The sequence below is a fragment of the Taurulus bubalis genome (genome assembly GCF_910589615.1).
Source record: "Taurulus bubalis genome assembly, chromosome: 15".
In the NCBI taxonomy this organism is placed as follows: domain Eukaryota; kingdom Metazoa; phylum Chordata; class Actinopteri; order Perciformes; family Cottidae; genus Taurulus; species Taurulus bubalis.
The window spans coordinates 22,188,333-22,200,953 of record NC_136603.1 but is presented as its reverse complement, the minus strand read 5'-3'; the positions used below and the strand labels follow the sequence as shown (position 1 = coordinate 22,200,953).

Sequence of the window (12,621 nt, the reverse complement as noted above, 5' to 3'; positions counted from 1 at the left end):
AAAGAGCGATAGAAAATCACTGGGTGGTGTAAACCTAATGCCAACCAAACCATAATAAATATACAGCTAAAAATTGAAACAGCTACAGGTTGCACGTCACTCTCAACGAAAACATTGCCACAATTATTTTTCCAGTGCGAGTTTTCCCTACAAACTAATCAACCAAATACGGACTAACGGCACGGTGTGCGGAATCAAAACGGGGACATAACGATTAGCATATTAGGATGAGAAACATTACGTCATATAAATTACATTTCCCATAAATATCTACAGGTGATGATGATGATGATGATGATTATGGCGTGTAGATGCGCTGCACAGGATACTGTAAATTCGAGACAAACACCGTTGGAGTCCTGCGTATCTCTGATGTCTCTCACTGTAATTTCACAATTGATAGGATTTGACGCGACACTGTGTTTAGAGCTCACTTGGCTTTTTAGGGAATTCAGTCAGTTACCTTGAGATGAAACCACGAGACGCGCACTGAAACATTCCTGAGGCCGGTATGCGTCAGACGGCGCACAGATTGGCCAGGTGTGCGGAGGTGTGAACATTGGCAGAAGTTAACCTTCTCTCTCTCTCTCTCTCTCTCTCTCTCCTTTATTATTATTCACGCAGAAGAATCCGTCACGTTTCACCCGACATCCGGGTGTCACGCTACATGAATGCCTCGAGAGGAGAAAGTGTGTCCATCTCCATCCCGCCTCACTAACATCGGTTTAAAGCTCACGAATCCCAAAGTCGGGCTGGACTTGGGGCCTGAGAGGGCCGGGTCACACCAGCGTTTCAAACACCGGATTTTCTCTCAAAATCAATTAATTTCAATGAAAAGCCAATTTGCCCCGTTGACCTATAACAAGTCATCCTGACAGATGGAATAGCAGAACTGGCCTTTTGGGGGACAATAGAGCTGCAACACTGAGGGAGCTATTGCAGCATATGAGCTGTGTGGCGCCATCCGTTTTTATTTACCCTCCTCTGTGGGCGTATAAGACACTCCACAAAATGGAGCTGCAGACAGTTATGAGACGGGGGTCGATGGTGCAACCCCGGCTTTTTGGATGAACTGCTTGGACTTGTCGGCCCGTTTGCCTCAGAGAGACTGAAACATCAATTCCTGGTGTGACTCGGCCTTCAGTTGATTTATTCCACAACCGGCGTGTATTTGTTTGGTTTGTTTTCTTCCCCATTATACATTGAGTATAATAAATGTATGTTATTATATTAAGTAACTGGGGGCAGTAAAGGGTGAGCTTCCCATTTGGAATCTGTGGTATTTATTGCGGGAGAACGCTGTATTTGATACTGAATTACAATCTTATCACACAGTTCACATCATAATCTGCTTTGGTCAAAACAACAGCATGCCGCATCTACAGGTAGAAATACGCAAGTCAGCTCCCTTAAGTTTCATATGAACTAAAAGTATCCTCACGATGAGTTCACAAAATGTCACGACCACCGGAATATACGATGGCGAGCAATAGCAAAGTCAAATGCAAAACTAAACCTATCTATTAAAGTGTTACTTTCAAGCCTCAGTGATGTCGTTCTGTACAAACACGAGCGCCGGTCTTCTGATGGCGCTCGGTGGAGCATGCTGCAGCCGACCCGAGGAGCCGAGTGCCGCCCAAATCAACCAATCGGAGACCGGCGCCGCTCGGCGTGGGCCGCGCTGATCCGAGACGCGCGCTAACGAGCAAACCCTCTACATCAAGCGGCGGTGGGATGTGTGCTATAGAACGCTTTGATGCAACAGCGGTGAGTCGAGGAATGGTGCTTTACAGTAAGATACATTAAGATATTACATCAAGATCACAGGCAGAGAGACGCAGGGAGGTAAATTCAAAGTCAGGCGCGTGATAGTGTTTTGGTGAATTTACTCTCGTCGGGTGTCAAGGCTCTTCGTCTCTTCTTCTCTTCATCTCCCTGCAGACACAAACACACAAAGAAACAAGCGTTATGCGTGAATTTAAAAGCACATACAGCAAACCCTAATCACCATTTGTATGTATTTGGAGTCGTGTTTCTGGGCACAGGGCGGATCCAAGCTCAACATCGACTTTTGTTTTAGCTCGGATTTAATCTCAACCGACTCCTGAAGGAATATCTGACCCGCTAGCTATCGGCTACACACTCCATCATGTTCACCAGCAGGTTGCTGACTTTGTTTGTTTGGTGCCAGTCGTGAACGGTGGGTTTTATTTTTCTGTATTAAAAAAAAAAGCTGCAGCGGTTTTGTGGCTGGAAAACGATGCTTTAAGAGCGGGTAAAGCTGGGGTCGACAACGTTGGAGAAAAGCAGCAAAAGTGCGCTAGATTTTGAACTGATCTGACTGAAACACCGGCCCTGTGGTGCCAACTCTTGTCCAATGAAAGTGGTCAAGCAGCACCATCTCCAGAAGCCGCTGGATCTAGCTGGAGATGAAGCCAAAGCCACAATGAGCATTATTACACATGGCTGTTGTTAGCGCTCACCGCTGTGAAGCTAGCAGCTCTGGGAAGACTCTGCTGACGAGCAATGAGTGACGGGCATGAGGTGAGTAGCCAGCCCATTTATTAGTCCTGCCACATTAGTCCTTTTTTATCGGAGCATTTGATTTATTGATTGCTGTCAGAATCTAAAGAGGATTTCAACAAATATAACAAAAAGAGGTTTTAGAAAATACAATACCCGAGCTTTAAGTTGTTGGCTATAAAACCAAAATGAAGTATAAACGCAGAGTTCTGACATTACGAGAGACACCGTCTACATTGTCCTTGTAAAAGGATTCATCGTTAACATAAGACATTGACGATGGCAGCTTTAACTCTGGATGTATGTGTGCGTGTGTGTGTGTGTGTGTCTGTGTGTGTGTGTGTGTGTGAATCTCTAAATGTCACCCACCTGCCACGTCACATCAGCTAAACCATCTCATACTGATTGGCTGTGATGATCCTGGACAGACAGCAGGCCAGCAACATGCCAATCAGCTGAAAGACACACACAAGGTTTCCTTTGAGTATATTTCACATTCCGGGTAAAAACAACAACATTTGGATTAATATTTCCTCAAAAATCCGATCCTGTAAAACCTTCTGATTCCTGTTGTAAGAAGGACCATGCTACAAGTGTGTCCTCCCTTCATCTACGTGGTTACACGCTTGTTTAGAAGACAAAGAAGAAGGATATGTGTATTCAAAAGTCTCTTAGTGTCTATCTATGGTTATAACATTTAGTTTACTCCCTTCATGCAATGGGTCATTTCTTCACCGTGATGTGTAATAGCAGGAAAAGCACAGGTGTTCCTAACAACCTGAACATCGGCTGTGTTAGCCGCGACAGCAGCGTGACAGTGAGCCAGCAGTGTGCAGTACCAGGACCCTGGAAACTGAAGCAGCTCAATGGAATTCAGCCATCATCCGTTTTATTAGTTACACCTGTTGCACAAAATGTCGCTCACAAAAAGAACATTTCCTTTTTTCTTTGTATAAAACAATCCAGTAGCTTTCCTATCAAGCCAACGCTGGCAGCTCAAAAAGGGAACATAGGATTTATGTGTTCCTCTTCTTCATGGTGCTTTATCTTACCTGTGAGAAGGCGATCCCAAACGTCACTCCAGCAATAATGGCCATGTTGGTCTCCATGAAGGAAGTGACCAGCTCGTAGCAGCCCTGCAACACAGGGGGCGGGTTGTTATTTAGCAGGAGGGATCGGGGTCTGGCAGGCAGATAATACCCAGTGGCCTTCATCACTACACGGCGCGCTGACCTGCTGGTAGACCTTGCTCGGGGCTAGGGTTGTGTTGCGGAGGTCGTCCGGGTTGCAGTCGGAGGAGTTGAAGCAGCAGCTGGCAGGAATGCCGTTGGACGGGTAATACACACTGCCGAACCAACTGGTGTAGTTATACACGCCGCAGCAGCGCAGCTGGGCACGGAGAGGAGGCTTGTGTTAATTCATGTTTCATTCTCATTGTCCCACGTGGAGACCAAAACATATCTCTGAACAGTTTCCGACTTGTCTGTTTTTGCTGCTCTTATTAAAGAGATAGATCTTTAAAAAGTATATATTATTTATTTAATAAAAAAATGTCCTAAAAGAACTGAGCACTGTAATTTCCAGCAAGCGCTAATCAAACAGCAGTAAATTATAATAATGTCCTTTAATAATAAAGAGTGTATTTTCAGCTGTAGTTTAATACATATTTGGTGACTCATTCTTTCATTATTTTTGATGATTTAAAATAAACGGCATGGCACAGACAGGAAAATCTATATTAGACTTTGGCTTCACATATATAGGCGCCAACTGTTCTAAGCATTAATTCACTTTATTTTGAGTCTTTTTATGAGATTTGTTGACAACGAAAGATTGTGCTGTTCTGGTTTAATCCTTAAAAAACAAAACTCTTAACATTCGTGTTTGTGTTTTGGTTTTCTGCTGACGCAGGTGTCAGCTGGTCCACCTTGACGACGCTGCGTCCCGCGGGCCGGACTCACCCGGTGCTGCAGGTTATCCACGGCGCGGCTCGCCTCGTCCTCGGCGTTGTAGTTCAGCACTGCGTCGGTGTACGTCCTGTGGAAGGTCCCCTTTATCTGCGGCACACACACACACACACACACACACACACACTCACATCAGGTCAGTATACACGGGAAGCAGCGTAAGAGCGCTTTGCGCAGCTCGAATGTCAGAATTCGATGAATTGCGTTGCTGACCTCATGGCGAAACACGAATCCAGAGATCCCGGCCACCAGCTCGGCGAGGAAGACGAGCGACAGGAACATGGCGTACTGCAGGGAGAGAAGAAGAAGGTTTGCATAGTTTGCATGAAAACCCTCTACCTAAGTGCATCATTTGCCTATGTTTTGCACACACGCTTGCTCAAACGCACTTGAGCACCATTAACAGAACAAAGCGCCTTGGAGCAACTATTGGATTTCTGATCCCTCTTTACAGGATAGAGGTCAGCCATTATTCCCTTTATCATGTGACCTGAGGGCTAATTAACCAGCATCTCTCTCCCTGTGACATCACACCCTCCTGCAGCGTTTTACCAGCTTCAGCATCCATGGGCTTCCTCTGCAGGTGGCGAAGCATCCGAACAGGCCAAAGACGATGATGACGGTCCCGGTGCCGATGAGGACGTACGGGGCGTTGGTGGAGTTGTCGGCGATCAGAGAGATGTACGGGCCCAGCATCAACTTCCCCCATACTCCCACTGCCAGCAGGATGGCTCCTGTTATCTGGAGGGCGGCGGGGGAGATGGATTTAACGAGAGAGAGGGAGAGAGCACAGGGAACAGAATGAAAGCAGGGAACGGGCCTTTATCTCGGCACTTGGGCGCGATTACAATGGCTGTGTTTCAGCAGCCGCGGCGAGGGGGAGGAGGAGGAGGAGGGGGGAGGATCAAGGTGGAACAAAAAAGGAGCAGAGCAATTAGAGCGAGGAGGAGGAGGAGGAGACGGCAGACAGACGACACAAATTTATCTGCCATTCGGGATGGCAATCACCTGCCTTGTGAATATGCCTGCACTAACACACACAGAGACACAGACAGACACACACACACACACACACACACACACACACACACACACGGAGAGGAAGAGAGAGAAAAAGAAAGGGGACATATCAAAGAGGCTCTTTGATCCGAGGCGAGACGCTTCCTCCTGTTGCGCCGATCTTAGCATTTCAAATGAGGGCTGAGGATGAAAGAGTGCGCTGTGCGTTGTGTGTTGTGTGTTGTGTGTTGTGCGTTGTGTGTTGTGTGTTGTGTGTTGTGCGCGGCAGCTGAAGCGCTGTGTGTCTCAGTGGGTGTGTCTCACTGGCATTGGGAAGCGAGTCTTTCCAAGAGGAGGCCGCTCGCCGTCTTGCTGCCAGGCGCTCTGACAAGAGAGGGAGCAGAATGCTCTGTGTGTGTGTGTGTGTGTGTGTGTGTGTGTGTGTATGTGTGTGTATGTGTGTGTGTCTGTATGTGTGTGTGTCTGTGTATGTGTGTGTGTATGTGTGTGTGTATGTGTTTGTTTGTGTGTGTCTGTGTACGTGTGTGTACGTGTGTGTGCGTATACGTGTGTGTGCGTGTATGTGTGTATGTGTGCGTGGATGTGTGTGTGTGTGCCCCTCCCCCCGCCCCCCAAACATAGAAGTGATTAACAGCTGTATATGTATATAATATATAATATTTCTTTGCATGCCTAGGCTGCCGCGTTCCCGCTCTGGCCGTGGCCTAAACAGCCTCTGCTGGTTCATGACTGTTGATAAAATGCACACTTTCAAAGGGTTTTTCCATGACGGACACCAGTGTGTCCTCTGATGTGGTGGCAGCTCAACACAAGTAGAAGTCCTTCAGACCTAAACTAGGACTGAGCGACATGGACAACATCTCCTCTCACGACACTGGTCATGGAAATTCGATAAGGGAATTCTGGAAATCTGGCCATTCAATAAATAAACAGTCAATATGAAATAACCACATGGTTCTGTACGCTCTTTCTGCGTGAATTAAATACATGACAGATGAGAAGTACAGAGTATTTTCTCTTCACTGACAAATAATTTGATTTTTGTCTGAGAAATTTGAGTAAGTAGCATGTTATTATCCATTTAGACGACGTAGTTGTACAAAGTATCCTCACACATTTTACACATTTTGTGTGTTTTCCCACGTGTCAATTAGTTAGGTTGAGGAAAAAATTGTGAAATACTTCGGCGGTATACTTCCTGGTTCATGATTATGTGGATAACATATGAAAGGATTTCTTTGGATATCTACCAGTCACGGCACGTTCTTTTTTCTCTTGAAATAGCTACAAACGCTGGCTGAGACCAGCCTGGAACAGGATCTCCATATCTTGATATATATGATTACGTCACCATATGATTCCGTTGATGGAAGATAAATCCTCATATTGAATCATCGCCCTGACCCTAACTTGCACACAGTGAAGGGATACAGTTAGACGCACACACACACGCACACACACACACACACACACACACACACACACACACACACACACACACACACACACACACACACACACACACACACACACAGATACTGAAGGAAGCAGTAGCAAAGCCACAAACGATTATTTTCATTATTGATCAATCGTTTGGTCTATAAATTGTCAGAATAGTGTCAAATAGTCAAAAATGACCATCAAATTGTTTCCACTAATGGCCTAAAACCCAAATATATATAATCATAGAAGATACAAAAAACAAAAAACAAACAGTACATATTTACAAAATGACATCATCAGAACCGTTGTACATTTTCCACAATATTGCCAGAGTATTTATCTCTTTGTATTTATATCATTTAGCTGCCGTTTCTATTACGTAAAACCTGTAAACAGGCATTATTGACGAGCTGTGGGCAGTGGGATGAGAGTCAGATAAATCCTCAGCGGCACGGCGTGTGATGGAGCTGAACCACAGAGGGAGGACTGAGAGACAGTAGATTGTCTCTTTAAAGTCGTCTCAGGAGTTGTCTGTTTAGCGCGTCTCCTCTTCCTCTGAGTCCTCCATCCTGGAGCTGCTGAAGAACAGTCTTCTGGTTTTACATGTTTCATGAACGCGTATCATGTGAATCATCACATATTGTCAGAGCAATCAGACCTTGAATCAATATATGAAATGCTTCTCTGGTGTGTCTTTGGTTTGTTCAGTTGAGTAAAAACTCAAAGTCCTGGTGCTGTATGAGTGCGTTACCTATATCAGTTGATTGGAAGCAACAACTTAAAGGGACAGTACACCCCAAAAGTCCTCTGTGGGTAGCTGTAAAACCTAAGCTGACATATTATCACTTAATAATAAGGTGGCAATATTTAGTATTATCACATATTTCAAAGTTTTCTGACTTTTCTTCAATCGTTGCTTTTCACACTGGATTAATTCACATCTTTAGGCCACTAAAAAGTATTAATATGAAACAATTTGAAAGTGTGATTGAGCTGTTTGGTGGTGATTTTGTTTGCAAGTACATGAAGCTGTGTAAGGTCAACAGCCTACCAGGATGAGAACCAGAGAGGTAACACAGATTATATAAAGATGTAAAGGGATGGATACTGAGGTATACATCTTAACTGCAAATAATGAAAAACAAAATATTGATTAATCTACTGGCTATTTACTCAATTATTGATCGACGGATTTTTCGAATAAGAAAAGTCAGAAAGGGAAATGTAAATGTCTTTTTTTGTCGCACAAACAGTCAAAAAGCCAAAAGATCTTCAGTTTGCTATCACGTACGACGACAAAAAGCAGATTATTTGATTATCAAAATATTCATGCATTCAACTGGTGGCCGGTGACTTGATTGGTCGGTAATGACGCCCTCCAGTTTCTATTAGCAGCAATTGGAGCAGCCGTAGAACCGTCCTCCAGGTGACACTCACTGTTTATGGACATCATCAGTAACAAAATGTCCCCCCCTCCACAACCCGGGAGACGCCGCCGCCGCCGCCAGAGCATACAGATAACGGATCGTCCTGTCATTGCTAAAGTGTTCATTTCGAAGCCAACGGGGGAAATTAAGTCCAATGAGGAGGAGCAAATCCTCTCGCTTCATGTGTGCTGCTGAATCCCAAACAGCCCCCCCTCTCCCTGAATGTTGTGTTTGAAATTCAACGCCAGGCCGGCCACCCTGGTTACAGCACAGAGTTTAAAACAGGTCATCCCTCCTCCTCCTCCTCCTCCTCCTCCTCCACCTCCTCCTCCTCCTCCTCCTCCACAGGCCCAGTACAGCAACAGAAGGTGCGGTGACAAAATATGCTGGCGAGGACACCACAGAGACTCCACCACCTGCTCCTCATCTAACGGCCCCGCGTGGGAAGCACGGAGAAGACGTAGCTCATTCGTCGCCCCCGACAAGCCGGTGACAGTGAGGCCGGGCCCCGACATGGAGGGGCGGTTCTCTGCCCACTGCCGGGGAACCTCTCTGCTGAAGACCCTTCTGCACTCCGATGCTGAAATCCGATGCTGTCGATGGAAGGCACTCCGATCCGGACTAAATATAAAGGTGCAGTATTGGTGACGGCGGCACATGTCTGCAGTGCAGGCAGATTCAAGCGACCCGGATCTGCTTTCTAAGCCGCGGGGAACACAGAACCCTGTGTCCACCGGGACTCTGTTCTGCCAATGTCCGCGGGGTTAGTTTAGGAATAAAGGGAACGTACTCTTCAGGTCCTAAACACACTAAAGACATACATCTCTTCCACGTGTTCTCATTAGATGATGACACTGGTAAGGGTTCCAAAAGGGTTCTTTCCAAAGGGCTGAGGTTCTACCACAAACCATTTAGTTCTGAGGAAAGGGATTGTCCTCAATCACCGTCTGAAAGTATAGAGATCATTATTATACCCCACTTTGTTTCCTCCTGGATAGTGAGGGAGTAGTGAATGAGTGAAGGAGACACAACCAGGGTTTTACAACGGTCCTTTCCATTAAGAACCTGTTTCATCCAAAGAACCCTTTTTTTGAAGAAAGAGCTCTTCAAGGATTGATGAACGCATGGATTTTAAAGGATCCTCCTGTGGTTGCTGTGGGTTCTGCTGTAGCACCACATCAGACCCTCCCGCTAGGAGCCAAATGAACCCTGGGTGGGTTCTAGATGAAAGCATTGGAATAAGATAAGAGTACTCGGTAGAACCCCCTGAATGGGGCCATGCTAGCACACTGCTAGCGCTGCACAACATGTACCCTGACCCTCTAGGTGCCTCGTGTGGTCCAAGGCTGCTGGACCCAGGCCAACCTGTCAAACTAAAAGCATGGTTTGGATGGAGAAAGATCTATTTGATGTAAAAGGGAGTATAAAGAGGTTCTTGGTCCCTTTTGGGATTCTAGATGAAACCCTTGGAATATCAAAGGGATCTCGGTAGAACCCCATGGGCGGGTGGAACCATTACCCCTTAGAATTGGGGGTGCTGGGTGGGCCCTTTCACGGATGGTTGTAGGTATACCCCTTTATGTTTAGTTCTATCCTGTAAAGAGGGATCTAGGGTCCAGGTAAAACCTTATGAAAAGGTTCTACCTGGAACCAAAAAGGTGGTATCTTATGGGGACAAGCCGAGGAACACTATGTGGTTCCAGTTAGCTCCGTTGTTTCTGAGCATGGCCTCTGGCTGTGTTCAGAAATCTTGCTAGAACCCAAAATTACAGTCAAAACCTGCTGGCCAGTTAGACGCACAGTACTGAGGTTATAATATTCATATTGTTGTCTGCAAGGATGATTATGTGCGATCAGCTGACTCAAAAGGTAAACAATCCAAACCCCTCGAAGCCAAACACGGAATAAGAAAATAAAATTTCACTTCAAAATCTTTAAATAAATTCAGCCGACAAATGGGAGCAAATGTATTCGGCTTGAGAGACGCGGTCTGAAGTGATCTGCTGGCTCAAATTCTGAGGACACGTATTACAAAGAGCTTTAATTACAGAGAAAATATGAATCTATTCTTCACATGAGTGCTGTTTTATTACGGCTTGCTTGCTCAGCATTACTGAATTTTTATGTATTTTAAGTCAGAGCCAGGCTTTCCAGCTGAAGACCTTGGCAAAAAAGCATCCTCCAGAGGTATTGATTCAACTCTCTGGTACAATAGGAGGCTTTTGTGGGGTGTTTGCTTGATTTTGCTCAGTATGTAAATGTGATGGACAAAATCCCCCGCAGAGCAGGAGGACCGTGCACATGTGCAACCCCAGCAGGCCACAGGCTGCAGAACAAAAACAGACAGTCCACACTCATATTTGCAAGATCCCCCCAAATAGTTTCCTGTAGTTCACATGGATGTTTGTACTTCCAACACAAGCTTGATCGTATACTCCCTCCTCTGTTCTTTGTGGGCAAAATATTAGGAACACTTACAACTATTTTTATAATTTATATATTCATTTATCAAGCAAAATGTCCCCAAATTTCATGGATCCAGCTTGTAAAATGCGAGTTGCTTCTTTATCTCTCCTTACAAACACAATATCTTTAACTATTTTCTAATCTAAAATCCAAAGAATCCTGACACAGATGAATTGATAATTCATAACTGTTATTTGCGGCTCTCCCTTTGACACAACGCTGCTTCAAACAACACAAAGGAAAAGTAAAGCCGGAACATGTTGTGTCAACCTGGACACGACTGAAGAAGAAGTCGACTCATTAACTGGACATTAAAAGTAAAGTATGGAGACCGGTATTTACATAACAGGGTTCAGGTGCAGTGGTGAAAAGGAAACTAACTCAAGTATTGTATTTAAAGTAGAATCTAGAGCTACTTGAGTATTACTTTCTACTGCTATCCACCTCGTTTTGAAAACCAATATTGGTCTTTCTTTTACTCCACTACATTTATCTGACAACATTAGCTTCTGGTCACTTTAGAGATCCAGATTAATTAACAAATATATTTTAGATTAAGGGATAGAAGCGAGAAAATTTACATACAGAAAAATGCCCCAATTTAACCTGCAACATCAAAGCTGATTCTGACACATTAATGCATCGATAATTATAATCCAGTGATGTAATATGAAATATGAGTCTGTCTGCATAATGAGTACTTTTACTTTGGGTACTGTAATTAAGTACATTATGATGCAAATACTTATGTACTTTTGCTGACGTAAGATTTGGAATGCAGGACTTTCACTTGTCACAGTGTATTCATGTGTTAGTGCTACTCTGGACCAGCTAACATCAACATGACTTGAACCTTAATGCATCGGTAATAATCATCAAATATGAGAAGTACTCACAGGGGGCCACTACGCTGTAAAATGAGTAACTTTACTTGAGACACATTTGGTGATGGTACTTGTATAGCCTATTAGAATGCAGGACTTCCATGTAATGAAGTATCTATATATATATATATATATATATATATATATATATATATATATATATATATATATATATATATATATATATATATTGTGGTATTGCGTTATTTTATTACATAACATACCTGAGTAGAGCTTCTTCCACCACTATTCAAGTGTTTCTGTTTTTCTGGACACTCCGTTTAAGGCCATTAGGATCATCTCCCACCGCGTCCCATAGGACCCAAGAGGTGCTGTGCTCATGGCGGGTCCTACGGGAGTCCTCCGGGTGCAGGGCCCCTTTAAGACCTCTAAAGCAACGGCCCCAAAAAATGGAGAAAGCGGGGCTTCAACCGGGGCCTCATCCCGCGGCCGAGGCCCGGAACGTCGGGTCTCTCCAGACGCGTTACATCGTGATGTTCGTCCTCCTCCGCGCTACCCGACAACAACCATGGCGCTGCCGTGCGACACGCAGACCCCGCTCACCGCTCCGCACACCCGAATATGTGCAACCTGAGCGCCACTTACATAACGCAGGGCGATCAAAATGCACATTTCAAAACGCAGCGTGAAGACAGAGACGCTCATTTGGCGAGAAATCCACATAGCAGCAGCACGATGCCGTCGATGAGGATGAGGATGCCCACCCCTTCATCGCGCACATCACAAACACAGTATGGTGGATTACGTTATCGTTAAAAAAAAAAAGGAGGAGGAGGAGGAGAAGAAGAAAAACCGACTACGTACCCAAAAGACGAAGGAGTAAACGATGAGCAGGGTTTTGAGGCAGGTGATGACCGGTTTAGTCTCCAT

The 12,621-nt window shown here is 44.9% G+C and overlaps 1 protein-coding gene across 1 annotated transcript; it reads right to left on the bottom strand.

Annotated features, from left to right (window-relative positions):
• Positions 1-1,548: 1,548 nt before the first annotated feature.
• On the bottom strand, positions 1,549-12,621 carry tspan7 (tetraspanin 7; the record flags this gene model as incomplete). Its single annotated transcript, XM_079231256.1, has 8 exons — positions 1,549-1,935; positions 2,893-2,978; positions 3,576-3,659; positions 3,757-3,912; positions 4,485-4,580; positions 4,704-4,778; positions 5,043-5,231; positions 12,556-12,621. The coding sequence occupies 7 exons, from the start codon at positions 12,619-12,621 to the stop codon at positions 2,910-2,912; spliced, it is 735 nt and encodes a 244-aa protein (XP_079087382.1). The 3' UTR covers positions 1,549-1,935; positions 2,893-2,909.